This window comes from Rhinolophus sinicus, linkage group LG03 (assembly GCF_036562045.2).
Source record: "Rhinolophus sinicus isolate RSC01 linkage group LG03, ASM3656204v1, whole genome shotgun sequence".
NCBI classification, from domain to species: Eukaryota; Metazoa; Chordata; class Mammalia; order Chiroptera; family Rhinolophidae; genus Rhinolophus; species Rhinolophus sinicus.
Window position 1 is genome coordinate 65,331,763 of NC_133753.1, and position 17,431 is coordinate 65,349,193.

The window sequence follows — 17,431 nt, forward strand, 5'->3', positions numbered from 1 at the left end:
ATTGTATGTGCTTCACTCCTGTTTTTTCCCTTTGTTTTCATTGTTCTTTTTAGAAGTAGAACTGGATTTGGAAAAGGATTCAATAAATAACATTTAATGATATTAGTAAAATATGAAATTGTATTCTGTTGGGGCTCATATTTTAAGGGTTATTTCTCCTTCCTATGTTTTTAATATGGCAGGCTAATTTGTTTCTTTTTTCTTTATTCCACAAATCCAGCTAATGTGTATTCTAAGCTAAGCAACTCAGTCTCCCTAAATTGTATAGAAACTGAATGTTAACCATTATTTATTGGAGTTTCTTTTTGTGTATGCCATGTTGGTTTAAGAATGGAATTTACCTGTACCTCATAACAAAGCAGTAGAGAACAAATAAACGTGGATACAGTAAGTATAAATATAAATTTCCATATGATTTATTGTTGTTCCTTGTACATAAGAAACAGTAATATACAACTTACACTGCTTTAGAATGTAAAATGGATAAAAATGTGTACAAAAAAGCACATTCCTAGGAAAAGGTATTGGCAAATAGTAAAAACTGGGGGTGGGTGGGTAACAAGCAAAAAACAAATCAAAAACAAAACATAATCCAACAATTCTTCAATTCAGTGTGCAAACATTTTATAAAAATAGAAATACTAACTCTACAGGCAGTATTTCCTGATAAATTATTTAAATAGCGTATCTACACAATCTGAGATATCTATTCCAATGGCAATGAGAAAATAATTTATAAAAATAAAGCAATGGTATACAAGATGATAGAAAAAAACATAACTTTCAGAAAATGTATTTAACATTTAAATGCTATTTCCTTATTGGGAATACTTTTATGCAAAGAATTTTTATACTATGTACAACATTGACTTTTTTAGGTACTACAGTAGCTTTAAGTTTGTTAGACACTTAAACTCTTTCTGCTTGAGCCAAAAATTCTTTACTCAGTCACACAACAAATGAGGTAATATTTGTATATAAGTTTCACCTTTGTTATTTTTTTCTTTTGGAAAAAATGAAAAAGTAAGTGTAGATGCTTTTTCTTCTCCCTGGAAATAGGCACAAGGGATGGGGTAAAACAGTATCAAAGGCTGCATGGCTTTCTCTGCAATCTAAAAACACTTGCAAATAGACAACCAGCTACTTCCATTTGAAAAGACCAAGAAAAAAAATTCCAAATCATTTACTCTAAGCACAAAGTGAAGAGCAGCTCGCTATGCTGATTTTCCTTGTGCCGTTCTTGCAAGAGATTTGCTGATAAATCTCAACTACCTGCTCTCAAACACTTTCCATATGAAACCTAGGTTCCAGGTAGAACAGAGTTAATAAATAATCTGTATTTACAATCTTACAGTCATGAAGACTCGTAACAAAGATGATATGGATAGTCCTTATGCTTCTTCCTATTCCATGAAGTCTTTCAGACAGATCCTCCAAAGTAAAAAATAAATATTTTACAAAGTATTTGTAAAACAGAACAAAACGAAACAAAACTAGTCCAAAAGAGAATTGGAAAACTCCATGATATTCAGGAAAAAAAAGAGAAAAGGAATGTTTTAGTTGATAAATTTGTGCCTTTCTAACCATAAAAATACAAGCATGGCTGCCCCTCCCTTGGGTGGCAGCCTGGTGTTCACTGAGATGGTAGGTTTTCTTATTTTCCTGCTACATCTGCACAATTTCAATGTAACCAGGCAGTGGCAGCCAGCACTGCCCCCACTCTGGTTTAATTCTGACTCGCTATTCTGGTCATTATAGGTGATGTGTAAGGGGTGGGGATCCAGGAGGAAGTGCAGAAGCCAGTCCTTCCCTCTTTCCCCTCCTTCTATTTAAGTGCCTTTCTACGTGGGTTAATCAGCTAACACCAGTCAGCATCATGAAGTCCAGCAATAGTCTTTCAATCCCCTGAAAATGGTTTAGTACCAAACATGTAACAGTTCCTCCATATTTTCTCATACAATCGTCTCTTGGGTATGCGCCCTCCCCTTAAGGCTTTGGTCCCTGCTCCCCCTCTTCCTGAGGGAGTAGGTCAGGGGTGGTTTTGTTTGCCAATTCTAGTGAGTCCTCCCTTCTCTCACATGCCTGAAAACGCTTCTGAGTCCACTGCTCAGAGATGGCCTCACAGTAGCACCCTGCTCTGACAAAAGCTGAGTGGGGCTGGCACCTTCCAACTGAAGCACATGGATGCTTTTGCTTTGTCAAAAGCAAACCGAAGTAATTATTTATGTTCTTGGAAGATTCTCTTCTCATTCAGAGGCTGAAGGCTGAGTCTGATTTGGAAAATTGCATTTTCTTGAGGCAAGTCACATGTTTTAGGAGTCCACACTGATGCAAGCAGAGAAAAAAGGCAGGCAGGGAGGAGTGATCCTGGGGTTTTCTTAAGCCCATAGTTCCAGAAGGTGCAATACCAGCATTGGTTTTGATCAGTCTTTTGATCAACCGTTGGATGATTAGGAATCTGTTAAACAAACCAACACATAAGTATGTAAATAAACTAATTAAAGGCATTGTCATGTTAATATCAGTTAATAAATTAACCTAGGTATAGTTCTACTTTCAGAATGACAAAAACATAATTTAAGATTGTCAGCTTATAAAATGAAATGTACATGTGTTTGAACATTGTTGCCAGGACACCGATACTTCATGACCTTGCAGAACTTAGCGACGCTTTCTAAGGCCCTCAATGTTTAAAGTTTAGGGAAGTTTTATTTTAAAAATTCAGACTTAAAGGTTACATCGTAATTTAACTATTTTGAGTAAAATCAACTATCTTTTTTTTTAAATTTCAGTTGATCTTGATATCAAGTCTTATCCTGGAAAATATTTATTAAGTACTTATTTTTTGGTAGGCCCAGGGCTGGACTCTGTGAGAGCCTAAGTAACCACTGAGTAAAAAGCATGGAGAAAAAAGCTGCTAAGGTTAGTAGTGGAAATTAATTTAATAAGCCAATGTGAAGGCAATACTCTTTTCCTTTCTTGTGTAACAGGGAAAGGTTGTGAAAGACAGCCTGTGCTGTAATGGCATAAATACAACGATAAGGAGTGTATAAGACACAGAAGCATGGAAAGTTTTAAAGTATTATGAATGTGGTCTAAACTATACAGGCGCTTGTCTGCAGTTTACCTTTGCACTGTATATGAAGAGCCCAGAGATCGCTAAGCAAATTAATATTGATAAGGGGGACGTGGGATTTCATAAGCCACAGTTCAGAGGCCTTATTTCATTTTTATCACTGTGTCTTCAACAGCAAAATACAGATAATAACTTTGTCTGTAAAACAGTCTTTACATCAGACTCTCCCATAATTGGCCTTCTCAATAATAGTCTGAATGAGAGATGGCAAATGTACATTCACTGTAACATTGCTCTTACCTCTGCATTCATATTTCAGGTCGGAGAAGAACACCATTTCTTGAGAGAAGACAAACAACCCTAGTCTACCACCAGCATAGGTTTTGTCATAGATGGGTCCTGAGTCGGCCATGATTTTCTTCCCTTCATACATCACCACTCTGCAGGGAAAAAAAATCTCATTAGTGACACCCCTAGGTTTTGGTCTCTTCCTTCTTGCCCATCAGTGTGACTGTAAGTGAAATTTAATCAGTGCAGTCCTACCTAATAAAACCCGTCTTTGGCCTGTGGCTGAGACGCCATCTGTAGGCGGTGAAATCTTTCCAGCCTATGTGACGAGGGTCATGCCACAGGGTGCGCACCTGAAGGAAAAGGAAAAAAGGTTCAAACACAGCTCTATGATGAGAAGATTTCTATTTCATTCCATAAGAAATAGTGCTTGACAGGTACCAAGTGGACCTAATTTGGGCTGCAATATAGATTTTTTCCAAGGCCTCTTTCATTTACGGTGTGCCCTTGAATGCACATGTAAAGTAGAAAGAGAGAATGGAAGGAGCTTTTTTTGTTTGAAAGGCTGAAACTGCCTTTGGATTTGAAGGGTGACGCGAGTGATGGTGAGCTCTCCTTTCAGACACTATTCTTTTTTCACAAAGCAGAGCTTAATGCTGCAGTTGGTGATGCTAAGACTCCCTCTTTGAGTCTTGGTCAAAACGCAGCATCTCTAGTGCTAGTCAAGCACCCGTCTACTCTCTCCCTTCTGCAGGTGTTGTTCTTACCTGGCCAGGGGTATTTCCCGTGTGCCACAGCGCATTCCGCAGGTGCTCGCCAGGCCCCGTGGTGGAGTTTACAACTTTCACAGAAAGGCCTGAGTATCCCTGAGCCCTTGTGGGGTTGACGTCCCAGTAGGACTGAGTGATCTGCTTCCACATCACAACATAGAAGCGGCTGCTGGACTGGTAGCCGAACACGAATCCGGCGTAGTCATCATCCCTTTCGGTATTGATGAAGAAGGTGCCGCTGAAGTCCACAGCATTAAACTCATCATAACCTGGAAGAGGAGGCCAGACACAGGTTAAAAATGGCAGCCTTCAGAAGGCTCTCCGTTACTTCCCCAGACACCCTTAGTACCCGCAGGGACACACGCAACCACCAGGTTTTATCTCTGCTTCTTTCCCAAGGATGCATTAGTCCTTGGGTTTGAAGAACTCACTACTCACCAATAGCAAGTCCAGGATCACAGTTGACAGTCTGGACAAGTTCTTTACCCTGATGGCGTACCACCCAATTAGGGTCATTTTGGGAGGTCCCTTTGGGATCTAGAGGAATCATCTGGAATCGGCGGAAATCAGTTTCACTGATATCAACGTTTTCAGGACAGATATCATCGATGTCTGGCACGTTGTCATGGTCAAAATCATCTTTGCAAGCATCACCTCGACCATCACCTAAGGTCCAAACAGCAAGAGTTCAGTGAAATTCTGAAGTCCTACCATTATTGGTGTCAGAAATTCACTGTCTTATCAAAGTTGGCATTTAGTCTCGTCATCCTCTCAAGTGCACTCAGCTTTGTTTTTATTTCCTCAGTCCAGAGAGCCCCGGTCTCAGTTACTCCCTGAAAAAGTGGCTCTACTGACTTACCATCCGAGTCCTTCTGGTCGGGATTGGGCACGAGTCTGCAGTTATCCCTGTCATCAGGGATGCCGTCATTGTCATCATCATGGTCACAGGCATCTCCCTTGCCATCTTTGTCATGGTCAGCCTGATTGGCATTGGGCACGTAGGGACAGTTGTCCAGGTTGTTCTGGTGGCCGTCTTCGTCAATATCCTGATTGTTGTCACAGGTATCTCCAATGCGGTCAGAATCAGAGTCAAGCTGAAAGAGAGACAGGAACAGAGGGTAACTTACGGAAGGTTCTCCAATGTTTAATATGGCTGATGGGGGTTTCATGTCTATTTGCTACTGCAAAAGACAGTCACATTAGCACATTTTAAGTTGTTTTCGTTGGTGGTTGTTTTCATATGAAAATTTGAAAAGGGATATTTAAGTTTTGTTTATTTTAAAATAAAATTAAATAGAAAGCATGATTTAGTCATTAAGGATGAAATGAAATGTTAATTGCTCATATCTTAATGTTCAATGCAATTCTTTGGGTACATTTTATTATTTTCCATGGAAGCGTTTCAATTGTAAACGTGACCACATGTCAACTTCTACTCTAGGCCATTAAATCATGGAAATGTGGCACTGTTTTTTGTGCATACTAGGTAATGGGTATAGTAGAGATCAATTAGTTTCTTTTATTTTTATTTTTATGCATTTGGTTTTATACATCTAGTCCATACGGATTGTCATCTGTTGGCTCAGGTAAAGTCAAAATTCTAAGTTTTTTCAAAACTATATTTCTCAGAATCCTTTTACATTATCCAGTGTCCAGTGTGCACAGGATGCTTAAGGATTATTTATACACAGACTGGTATTTATACTCTTTGCTAGTAAGGTTTTTACATGATGTCTGAATTTCATTATACATTTTATCACAGTCTGAAGAACCAAAATCTCATCCTGGGAGATTAAATAATATTGAAGAAGTTTAATTTATGGTAAGACCCAAACTCAAACTAGGTGACCCTCAATAACATTTGATCAGCAAAGCTATCTTAGATCATTCACACTTTCCAGTTATGGCCCCAAAGCTTTTCCTCCTGTTGCTTTTTATTTTACAGGACCTCACAAGAGCAAATACTAGGGGAAAAAGTTCGATATCTTGATAGTTATAAAAATATTCCTATTTTTTTAAAAGCTGGTTTCCAGAATAATGCATTTTAGGAAAAAAAAAATACCTTAACTTATAATGGGCAATTATACAAGAAAATAAATTATTTCAGACACGGAACCTGTTCTGGCTAATGTCTGTCTGTGGCTCTCCCTAGCATTGGTGGAGAATACCTGTTTGCAATGCCAAACACTTTTTGAAGAAAGACAAAGAAACAGGGATTTCTCCAGGTTAGGGAAGTAATTTTAGTTTGACAATTTTACTTACAGTCAGTTTATATCATTAGCTATGTTATTTTGCTTAAGGATATTTTCTTTCACCTCCTAGTCTTAAGTAAAATTAATATTACTGAGTTGTTAGTTACAGATTCCTGTTTTGTATAATTTATCTTAATGATACATCATGCTGAACAAGTCACGAAAACCTTCTTTTAGGAGACTGAAGTTACAGGACTGTGACATTAAAGATCTATGGGACTCTGCCAGGGGATCACTTCGGACAAATGGTTTCCCTGAAAATATAACTGGCTACGAGACTAGTGAGAGCCATGGTAATGAAAGTGTTTGAAGTCTAGTTTTAGAGGCCTAGAAAGGGATATGCAAGATTTTAGAAGGAGTCCAGCTACCTGATCAGGATTGTGTTCCAGGGGGCAGTTGTCACACTGATCTCCAACCCCATCCATGTCTGTGTCCCTCTGGTCCACATTATAGACGTACTGGCAGTTGTCTCGTTCATTGAGGATATCTGCAGAGAACAGGGGACAAATAAGAGCCAGAGTCTCCAGCCTCAGCTGTTCCCACTAAACCGCACACTGACAGCCAGGGCTGAGCATGGTCCCCAGTGCCTTGGGCTTCACTGCAGTCAGGGCGGGCCTTACCATCCCCATCAATGTCTGCAGCGCAGGCGTCGCCCTCCCCGTTGTTGTCTGTGTCAGCCTGATCGGGGTTGTGGTTGTAGGGACAGTTGTCACAGCGGTCTCCCACGTCATCTCTGTCGTAGTCATACTGGGCTGGGTTGTAGTGGAACGGACAGTTGTCCTGCAAAGACAAGACATGGAGCATTTTACAACACTGTGGAAACAGCTCAAGACTCAAACCATATGCATAATATATATATATACTGCAAAAATCTGCGACAGTTATTTTCTAGGTAGTGGTTATCATAGGTGAGTCATCAGTGTAAAATCACTGCAAAAGTTAAAAGCCAAGATAGAATGGAGGAAAAATGGACTCTTATTGGTGACGAGGCAGTGAGATATAAATATAAGCTCATCCTCTCAGTTCCCAAAGTAAATTTTACTGTAATGTCGATAAGACATTTGAAATGAATCTGGGGAGCAAAGTGTCATTTGTTTATATATTGTAATTTCTTCCTCAAATGGAGGGAGGGAAGGTTGTGACGAAAAACAAAACCTCCATTTAAAAATTCTCTGGGCAACGTCTACATCCTCAAACTACTGAAACAAAAGACCAATTCCTCTCATCATCCTATGTATCCGTTTGATCCATTCTCCCCTATAATTCTAAGTTCATTCATTTCAGGCTGTCACTGAATAGAGAAGATGAAAGGAAAACATTTGTTTTTACCCTGTCATCTGGGATTTTGTCATTGTCATCGTCGTCATCACAGGCATCGCCGATTCCATCCTTGTCATAGTCTTCCTGCCCTGAGTTGGGAAGGTTGGGGCAATTATCCTGGAAAGAGAAAACGCACATTACAGCTGCAGGTTGCATGCCCTTTGCTCAGCTCATGCACGAAAGGACTGAATGCTGTTCTGTGACATGTTTTTTATGGTAAGACAAAAAAATTAAATGTTTTCTTGGGGGATATGTACATACACACACACATATAATATTAATATAAACACACAAGGTATAAATATATATACATATATATTTACATTGTTTTCCCCCAAAATAAGACCTAACTGGAAAATAAGCCCTAGCATGATGTTTTAGGATGACATCCCCTGAACATAAGCCCTAATGCGTCTTTTGGAGCAAAAATTAATATAAGACCTGGTCTTACTTTCGGGGAAACATGGCATATAATGTGTATAAATGCTCTAGGTTTTATACATGCTGGGAACACAAATCATATTCTGCTGGTATTTGGAAGAGTAGTGAATTTTTTGGACAAAATAATGGACTATGGAACACAACTGCCAAAAGGGCCTGCCTGACTCCTGTTCTTGGCACCAAGTGATTTACTATGAAGAATTAATGCTGCTCTGTCTTTGGGGGACTTAATCTTTCCGTTTCATGTTCCAATGTTAAACATTTAAAGCCCTTAGCCTGTTCTTATGATAAGGTCGATGTGATGTGCCTTCTCGCTGGAGGTACAAGAGGGGAGTTACCTTTTTGCAGTGGTATGTGGCGTTGGCCACGCACACCAGGGCCTCGTTGGGCCAGCCGTCCAGGTCTGTGTCCTCCCCGCAGATGATGCCATTGCCCGCGTAGCCGGGCTTGCACTCGCAGCGGTACATGGGGTCGCTGTAATGGCCCAGGTAGTTGCACTTGGCGTTCTTGTTGCAGTCGTGCGTCCCGTCTGTGCACGGGTTGCGGGGTTTACACACCTGAGGGTACAACATCCTGATGTTAATGCAGAGCCTTCAAGAGTCTCCAGATACTGCAGAGGCAAGGAGAACCCAGATCTCTGTCATCTCCGAACAGACAGACACTCCATGGGGAAGAGTGTGCGTTACCTCTGTCCTTCCCTACTCGCCCCTGCAGATGTGCAGGTGACAGGTTAACATTGTTTTATGTGTGTTTGTCTTGAAATTGCTCAGCACCTGGGTATGTACAAGTCCACTGGCTCACAACTTATTCCAGAGCAGCATTTTCAAGTGTGATAGGTTTACAATGGATTTTCTGGTTATGATTCTAAAAGCTGGATTGTGCATTCACCCCCCTTCCTTGGTTTTTGTGAAGGAAATGAAATGAGCTTCCATTACTAGTTGTTTCAGTCAAGGACACCCCTTCTCTCGTCTGCCAGCCTGGTCTGCTGTACCTGTTTGTTGGCAGTCGCATGCTCCACACCCCGGCCGAAGGGCTGCGTGCCAGTGAAGCGCGGTGGGCAGGGCAGGCAGTTGTAGCCGGGGTCTGTGTTCTCACACCTGTGCTCTCCGTTGTGGCTGAAGCAGGCATCAGGAACCAGTTTGCACTATAGGAGAAACAACAGGTTGCTTCATGTTTAGAAAACACTGCCATAGGAAATGACTAGGATGGCTTAGCTGCTTTCCTAGGTCTCATAGCTCTGAGCCGTCAGTTCCTCACCTCATCAACATCTTGGCACTGGATACCATTTCCGCTGTAGCCAGGGGGACAAGCGCCACATTTCCAGCTGCCATCAGGGTAGCTAGTACACTTGGTCTCAGCAAAGCAGGGATTGGACAGGCATCCATCTGAGACAGGAGAGGAAGCAAATGGTTGGTCTAAGCTGCTAACTGCTATGCTGATCATTAAAAAAGAAAAAATACAGTGTAAAATAGTATAGGGTCTATGTAACTGATAACTTGGTGAGATTTTGTTGTCCATCTGGCATTTTACAGTAATCAAAGCACTCAGGACCATTCAAAGCTAGAACTCCCTTGAATGCTGACTGTGGCCAACTGTGGTTTTGTCCTGGGCTACGTGGCTCACCAATTGGACAGTCCTGTTTGTTGCACATCTGGTTTTCCATCACTTCACCAACGCAGTCCTTGCCTCCAAACTGGGGGGTAGGGTTGTTGCAGAGCCGGCTCCGTTTCTGTACCCCTCCTCCACAGGTGACGGAACAGATGTCCCAGGGTGACCAGGGACCCCAGCCTCCATTAACTGTAAGAAAGTGAACCACATGCAAAAGTTAAGGTTAATTTTCAAACACCTTTCCTGTCACAGAAGACTCCCCTAAGTTTGTTCAAGAAACCTCTGCTACCCTGACACATGGGAAGAATGTCTGGGAAGAGGATGAGTTTGAAATGGTTTTCTTTCTGTTTTTCATTAATAGAAGCTGCTGAGCATGCAGGACTTTTGCTTCTATTTGTTTCTCTAGCAAGTAACCTTTTCCCCTCCATGACACAGCGAACAGAAGGGTCTGATGCCAGGCAACCAGCTGGGCAGAGCTGCCACTCGGGGCTCGGCCCCCAGCTGGGTCACTGCTCACACTTACCAGGACAGGCGTCTTTCTTGCAGGCTTTGGTCTCCCGAGCTTCACCCTCACATGGTTTCCCATTCATCTGGGGGCTGGGGGAGTTGCAGAGCCGGATCCTTGTAATCACACCGTCACCACAAGTCACAGAACAAGATGACCACGGGGACCAGTGGCTCCAGCCGCCATCCTGTTTAACTACAGCACAAAGCCGATGGTTATAGGGTGTTCACCATGAGCCCAGTTCTGTGCTAACTGCTTTCAATGCGTTATGTAAATGAAGTCCTCAAAATAACCCTATCATGAACTATTATCCCCAACTGGCAGACGAGGAAAGAGCCTGAGAGAGGGTAAATTGTGCTCAAGGGTGTACAGATAGATGACAGAATTAGGGTTCAGATCCATAGAGCCTAGGACCTGTACGCTTAACCTCTGTGCTCTGGAGTTGCCCTTGGTGATGACAAACAAGGAAGGTCGTTCTCTGCATTCCCACGTGGCCAAGATGCTTACATCTCTTATCACACTCCTGAATGTGGCAGGTCCTCGTCTGGACGGAGGAGCCCTCACATCGGTTGTTGAGGCTGTCGCAGGAGCGGCCGCGTTGCTGGATCCCATTGCCACATGTCGCAGAGCAGGAGGTCCACTCGGACCATGGGGACCAGCCATCGTCCGCGGAGTCACTGGCTGCAGAGGAAACGGGGTCATTTAGCGTGTAATCATTAAGACTAGCTGGTCTTCTGACTGCTCTGTCCAGGACTTTCTTCCCTTGCCAGAGAGTGAAAAGCAATATATTTCTTAGGCCGACAGCCAAGGGGTTTATCTCAGGTCGTTATGTTTACTGCCATCGGGCTAAGCGAATGCTTTGCCTGGGTCAGCACAGCTAAGCCTTCTCCCAGTGTGTTTTCCTATTCATCGTTGCCTCCTCCCTCCTCTCTCAGCATTTCAAATGAGTTTCTTTTTCCTGACTCGAGATTTCTTGGTAGGCATTTCCAGTCTCAGGCTTCCAAGAATACCAGAGTTTTAGGCAGCTTCTAGGAGTCACTTCTGACTTTCAGGGGAGCCACAGACCATGTGTTTGACAGATGAGCTTAAAGGCAGCTCAGCTGCTATTAGCTCTAGGCTCCAACTCGGTCATGAGGTTAACCAGTGTGTTGCTCCTCTCACTCTAGCATCTGGGGCCTTCTCTGCCCATAGTTTCCCAAGAGAATGTATTTGTTTACCATCAGCACGGCACCATGACTACAATCACATCAGGCTGCATGAGACGCAAGATAGAGGAACTTGTTTTCTCTTGCCATCAGTTGGACGACTTCCTAGCTCTCCCTGGTTCAAGTTCAAAACTCCGCTCATCTCCAGCTAGCTTTGTTCCCTTTACCCCACACCTGAAGTGAACGCCGAATGGAAACCGATATACAAATGATTTGATTATTCCAGTGCCAGTATCACTAACATGATCCCTGGATGGGACTGGTTCTTCTGCGCTGTGACCAGGGTGTGTAGGTATAGGGGTTGGTGCAGGGTGAGTATTACTTGCCTCTTTTATTGCTTATCTCAGTGTGTGATAAATCATTTTTATGACTTGTACCTACTACATTCAATATTGTCTCAGCACAGTGATTAATTTATACTGGCAACAGAAACCAGGGAGCGGGTGCTAGAAAACAACACAGTGTTTTCTTTCGTGTAGTGCCTCAAAACTCAAAATGCTGCTGTTCCCCTTGGCTTCCTGTACCTGCAGATACAATGGGTGGAGCTTTCAGGCCCAGTTACGTCCAATGCTCACACTATAGCCCATCCATTTCTCTGGTGAGCGGAGTTTTCTTGGCTCTAGGCCCTAAGGTCAAATTCTAGAAGCAGTCAACCTGAGGCTGTTGCTGCGACACCTTCATCCCTCTTTTCTTCAAAGTGTACAATCAGGCTCAGTGAGCTACACCGAGAATGATCACTGCCTACCAGAGGGGGTCAGGAAGATTTAGGCATGGAGTTTGGGCTCCACACAGCAGACAAGTCATCAGTTAACCAGATGCTGCAGCAAAAAACTGAATGAAAACCTCGGATGGAGATGGGGGTGGGGTTCCAGTGCTGTGCTCAGTTGTCCCGTGTTTATAGAGAATTGATCTAGTCACGGAGGAATGGTTATGCAGTTGTAGAAACTTACGCCAACACCGCGGGCAGCATTCTCCATCAGGAACTGTGGCATTGGAGCAGGGCATGATGGGGCAGGACACTTTTTTGCAGATGGTAACTGAGTTCTGCAGAGGGAGAAATGGGTTACTAAGCATACTGCAAGCAGAAGTTTACATACTGTAACATTTCAGTTACAAGATGAACTGTGGTCAGGGCTTTGAATATTCTACTGAAATGATTTTAATAGAAGGTCTGTCTGTCTGATTTGCAGCCACCAGTATTGTAGAGACAGTTCTAGTGCCAATTACTTGTCACTCTATTCCTTGGAGAGTTCTTTCTTTACTGCTACTTAGTCAATGATAGAAGTTACATCATGAAGAATTTATCCACAGGGAACCAACAAACATCATGGGTCAAACCTATTAATCTGTATCTGAAACCAAACTCATAAAAACTCAGCCAGGACTTTTAAATTAAAATACTTTATTTTATGGGGAAAAGAAGACCAATGAGCATATATTTTCCCCATGTCAAGATCTGATTTTATATTATATTGGAGAAGAATGGGAATTTAATAAAGTTGGCTCCAAAATTCAACAATCCATGATTTGTATTTATGCTAGACTTTGCTTAATGAGCCAGGTAAACCCCCACACTCACCTGCCACTGGCAGTGAGCAGAGCTAGAGTGACATACTGTGCCATCTGAGCTGCGTAGATAGTTATATCCTAACAATGTCAGGCTAAGTCATTTGAACAACAATCAGTACTGTAGTAAAAGAATCTCCTTGTCATAGCTGAATATAAATCAGGGTTGGGGGGTAGGAATGTTCCAACCAGGTGTTATTTACCTGACATTCAACACTTAGCCTTTAAACTGAAGCAAGTAAATTATTCTGATGTTTATCTGTGTAGATTTGTTCTTTTATATACTTAGCCTGGGCTTTAATTAAGACTTTGAGAGTTTAAAGATTTTATAGATGTCATAATTGTATCTTAAAAGAAAAACAACCAAAAAACAAATAGTATCTTAAAAAAAACAAAGAAAAAAAAAACACTCCCCACTTTGGTATCAGGCCACAGAACATAAAAAGAGCTTGTGTGGCCGAGTGGGTATTTCCCCAGAGACTGTGCCTTCAAACCCACGCCATCCATTCGTATTCCAGTTTGTAAAGATCCCTTACCTGACAGCGACATTCAGTGCAGCTATCAACAGTCCACTCCTCATTATTCCTGTACTGAACTCCATTGTGGTAGCAGAGGGGAGGCCTTCTCAATTCAATGGCCAACTCTTTGTTCTCTTCCGTCTAAAAGGGGGAGAAAGGTCATTAGTGTGCAACCTAATGTGTAGTCCTTTGGGACGCTCTGTGATCCACCGTCAGGGGCTCGTGCTCAAGGGCTGGGAGCAGAGGCCACTGACCACTTTGCGGATGCTGTCCTGAAGTGTCGTCACAATGGTGCGCAGGCCCCTGAGCTCCAGGACCATGCTGGACAGCTCGTCACAGGAGATGCCGCAGATGGCCTGCAGATCCTTTGTCTTATGGCCAATGTAGTTGGTGCGGATGGCGGGGCTGGAGCCATTCACCACGTTGTTGTCAAGGGTAAGAAGGACATTGGTAGCTGCCAAAAAGCAAATAATCACAATGAGAAAAGTAACGGGAGATGCTCTCACCGGCCAGCCCAAGTTCCTCGTTGTAAAAGACATTTCATTTGGGGTGAGGCAGGCAGCAGGTAAAAGGGACATGTGTGTGGAATAGCCTTTAAGGTCACATTTAAATACCTCTGAACTGCTACCCAGGGTAATTTATATACAACCAACACTGCTTAAATGTCCCAGCTTGTTTTGGGTGGAATTCCCCTAATTTCCTGATAGGCCCTGAAAAACAGAAGGGTACTCACAGCTGGAGCAGCCTTTGTTCCTGAGGATGTCTTCTGGTGTGGTTCCAAAGACAAACCTCACGTTCTGCAGCACCCCCTGTGGGCAGAGGACACGTTACCCATGGAGTGCTGGGAGAGCTACGTGGGTGGGGAAGACTGTTTATGCTAGGAAGAGCACACAATAGATGTTCTAAAAGTTTGAAAGAGCTCCCTTTTAAGATCACCATGTCAAAGTAACACACCAACATAAATTGCCAGACAACTTCAAAATCTTAATTGTATCTTCTGCCAAGTCTTCAGTATTTTACAAAGAATTCAGTTATCAGCCTACTTGGGTACACAGGAAATGGAAACGAAGGCCAGAGGATATAATGACACTCTCTAGTGTCAAAGAATTAAATGTGGGAGTTTCAAAGCCCCCGTTGCAAAGATCTAGAAGTTTAAGCGAGGAAGAAGCTGCAGCAGCAAATCACCACTATTTTAACCTTTTATTTGAGACCAGCTACATCCCCATGAGGGATCAAATAGCAGAGTGGTATTTATTCTGCTAGAACAAAGTATCCATTTCAAGCAATATTACAATTGGCTGAATGCATTTGAAATAAGTTATTCTCTTGAGAAAAGTATAAGGAGTATCTAAAGCTGGAACAGGCTGCTATAGAAAAACCATTTGTTTCCTTTAGTGGTTTTCAAAGTGTGGTTCCCCAGAACAGCCCCCACCAGCATCAGCCTCACCTGGAACCTGTTAGAAATGCAAATGATCAGGCCCCACCCCAGACCTACTGAATCTGAAACTGTGGGTGGGGTGCAGCTGTATGAGTTTTAGGAGCCTTCTAGGTGATTTTGGTGCTCCCTAAAGTTTGACAACCACTGCTGTAGTCCACAGGCAGTATTTCCTGTGCGTCCTGCTAGAGCCCTCCTGACAGGTCAGCTGGCTAGCAGGTGACCCACACAGACTACGAATCGGAGAAGAGGCCTCACCTGGAAATTGTCATTGACACCCCCTTTTGCGATACGGAGTCTGGCAATGCTGCCCAGGTCCCTGGTGAAGATGCTTTGGATGGGGACGTCTAGCTCAGCATTCTCCATCTTCTCACAGTCGATGTATAGCTGCGCCCTGTCCTCCTGCACAAACAGGGTGATGCTCTTCCACTGGCCGGTGGCCAGGAGTGCTTCTTCCACTGACACCACATGCTGCTTCCCTTGCACAGTCAGACTCAGGTCCAGGGTGCCCGCCTTGCCGTTGGAGACCACGCTGAAGACCTGGCCAGAGTGGTCTTTCCGCTCCACTGCCAGCAGTGTGCCCCGAGTCTTCTTCATTTGCCTTAGGGAGGCCAGGAGGAGGAAACCTTTCTCTGCTCGCACAGCATCCACGAGGTCTTGAAACTTGTCGTCAGGGACAGGGGGGATCAGGTTGGCGTCCTCGATGCGGAAAGCTGGGCTGGAAGGGTCGGGGCCCTTCACCAGTCGACGCCCAGAGCCCTTGCGGGCAGCCCCCGTGAGTTCAAAAATGTCGAACACGCTGTTGTCTCCCCCAGACTCTGTCAGGAGCAATACACACTGTGAGCTTTCTAGACTGGGGCCCGGGGCGGGGGGGGGGGGGGGGGGCGAGGGGGGGGGCCAGAGGTCAGGGTGAAAACTCCTGGCAACAGCTGAAAGCTGAATAAACACCATGGTCAGAGGGAACCTGCCTCCTGGTGTTCAGTTGGGGCTCAGGGAGAAACAGCTGGGAGAGGAGAGCTGGGAGGGAAGCACACCTGGGGTAACCCGCACCACCACCTCTTCCTTCCCGCCTCAAAGGTATTATACAGACTCACCTGGAATGCGGCTAGAGTCACACACATGCAACAGGAACAGGACACAGAGTCCCCAGGCCAGCCCCATGGTGGAACTGTTTGTGCCCAGCAGGGAGCCTGCAGGAGGAAGCAGAGCCCAGGGTAAGAGACAGCAAAGCAGGGAGGGTGGGCAGTAACTGGGGGATGGGCATAGGGCCAGGTCCCTGGGGATCTCTCTTTGGCCCCACATTTGCTGGAATGAGGGACAACAGAATTGACTTTGGAGAGGGCATCAGGAAGAAAAGGAGATTTGAGAGCAGGAGACTGTGATTCTAAAATGGGGAGGGGGAAAAACCAGACATCTGGGGGCTTGTCCTAGGGAAGTGGAGGGTAAGCAGCAGGGCCAGGAGATGTAGTTTGGGGGCTCCGGGAGGGCATGTAGACTCTTCTCTAGAGGGGAGCTTGGGATATCCTGACAAGTGGTTTGTGAACCCCAAGGCTGGAGAGGATGGCTCTGGAGCCCTTCCACGAGAAGAATCCCCCAGCGGCTGGGAGGGACAGGATGGGGAAGGCAAAGGGGGAGAGTTTGCTCTCCGGAGCCCCTGAGGGGCTGGATCCTCGGAGCACCAGGTGGATGGCCAGGGCAGCGTTGCTCCTAGGCGGCAGCCCGGAGACCCCTTACCTGTGTGCACACGGGCGCAGCGGCCCGAAGTGGCGGCGAGGGCGCAGCGTCCGGCGCCGAGTCCTGGAGAGCGCGGTGCGCCTGGGGGGGCTTCGGCCGGAGTCGGAGGCCGAGTAGGGAGAGCTCGCAGGAGTTCCGAATCGGCCCGTCGGCTCAGCTGCAGTGGCTGGCGAGGCGGAGGAGCCGCGCGCCTTTAAAGGGGCGCTCACATTCCTGGGCATCCCTCTGGCCAATGGGAGGCGGCCGGGCAGGAAGCGGGAGGGGGGCCAGTCTGGGTTCCTCTCTCCGCCCCCCGCCGCTAGGCGCACAACTTTCCAGCTAGAAAGTGAAGGGGGAGGCAGGGGTCGGGGCCCGAGGGCCCTGGAACTTCTCAGAAAACTTGGTGCCCGCCCACGCGGCCTTGGCGCACGCGGGCTCAGCACTTTGGCTCTTGCGCCACGCCGGCCGATGAGTTCAGGGTAAGCATCCCGAGGAGCGACGGGGCTTCAGCCACCCACCCAAGACCCTTAGGGGGCTATCAGACAAACTCGTCTCCTTGAACGCCAGGGCGATGGCTGAGGGGTGCACACTGGGAGACCGAGCCCGTTAGTAAAAAAACCAAAAAGCCCGATAGGATAAATGTGACCAAGAGGGAACCAATCTTTAAAGAAGTTCCTTCTTGTGTGCTTGTTGACCCTCATCCATCCATCCCGGTGGGGTGGAGGACCACGCGC

General features: G+C 45.0%; 1 protein-coding gene across 1 annotated transcript; it reads right to left on the minus strand.

The window, feature by feature from the left end:
- Positions 1 to 392: 392 nt before the first annotated feature.
- THBS1 (thrombospondin 1) lies at positions 393 to 16,895 on the minus strand. The gene is made up of 22 exons (XM_019725513.2): positions 16,719 to 16,895; positions 16,079 to 16,174; positions 15,243 to 15,802; positions 14,283 to 14,358; positions 13,804 to 14,003; positions 13,568 to 13,690; positions 12,416 to 12,509; positions 10,768 to 10,941; positions 10,279 to 10,455; positions 9,771 to 9,944; positions 9,405 to 9,532; positions 9,139 to 9,291; positions 8,486 to 8,704; positions 7,716 to 7,823; positions 7,007 to 7,166; positions 6,755 to 6,873; positions 4,994 to 5,228; positions 4,573 to 4,800; positions 4,132 to 4,403; positions 3,620 to 3,717; positions 3,377 to 3,516; positions 393 to 2,458 (listed from the first exon to the last, which is right to left on the minus strand). Exons 2-22 carry the CDS (start codon positions 16,143 to 16,145, stop codon positions 2,451 to 2,453), a joined length of 3,513 nt encoding a protein of 1,170 aa, XP_019581072.1. The 5' UTR covers positions 16,146 to 16,174; positions 16,719 to 16,895; the 3' UTR covers positions 393 to 2,450.
- Positions 16,896 to 17,431: the final 536 nt, after the last annotated feature.

Excerpts from the sequence above, each read along its gene's own strand:
- THBS1 (XM_019725513.2), bottom strand. The coding sequence starts at position 16,145 with ATGGGGCTGGCCTGGGGACTCTGTGTCCTGTTCCTGTTGCATGTGTGT. Across the intron at positions 15,803-16,078 it reads TGACTCTAGCCGCATTCCAG|AGTCTGGGGGAGACAACAGC; the intron begins GTGAGTCTGTAT and ends TGCTCCTGACAG. Across the intron at positions 14,359-15,242 it reads GTGTCAATGACAATTTCCAG|GGGGTGCTGCAGAACGTGAG; the intron begins GTGAGGCCTCTT and ends CTCTGCCCACAG.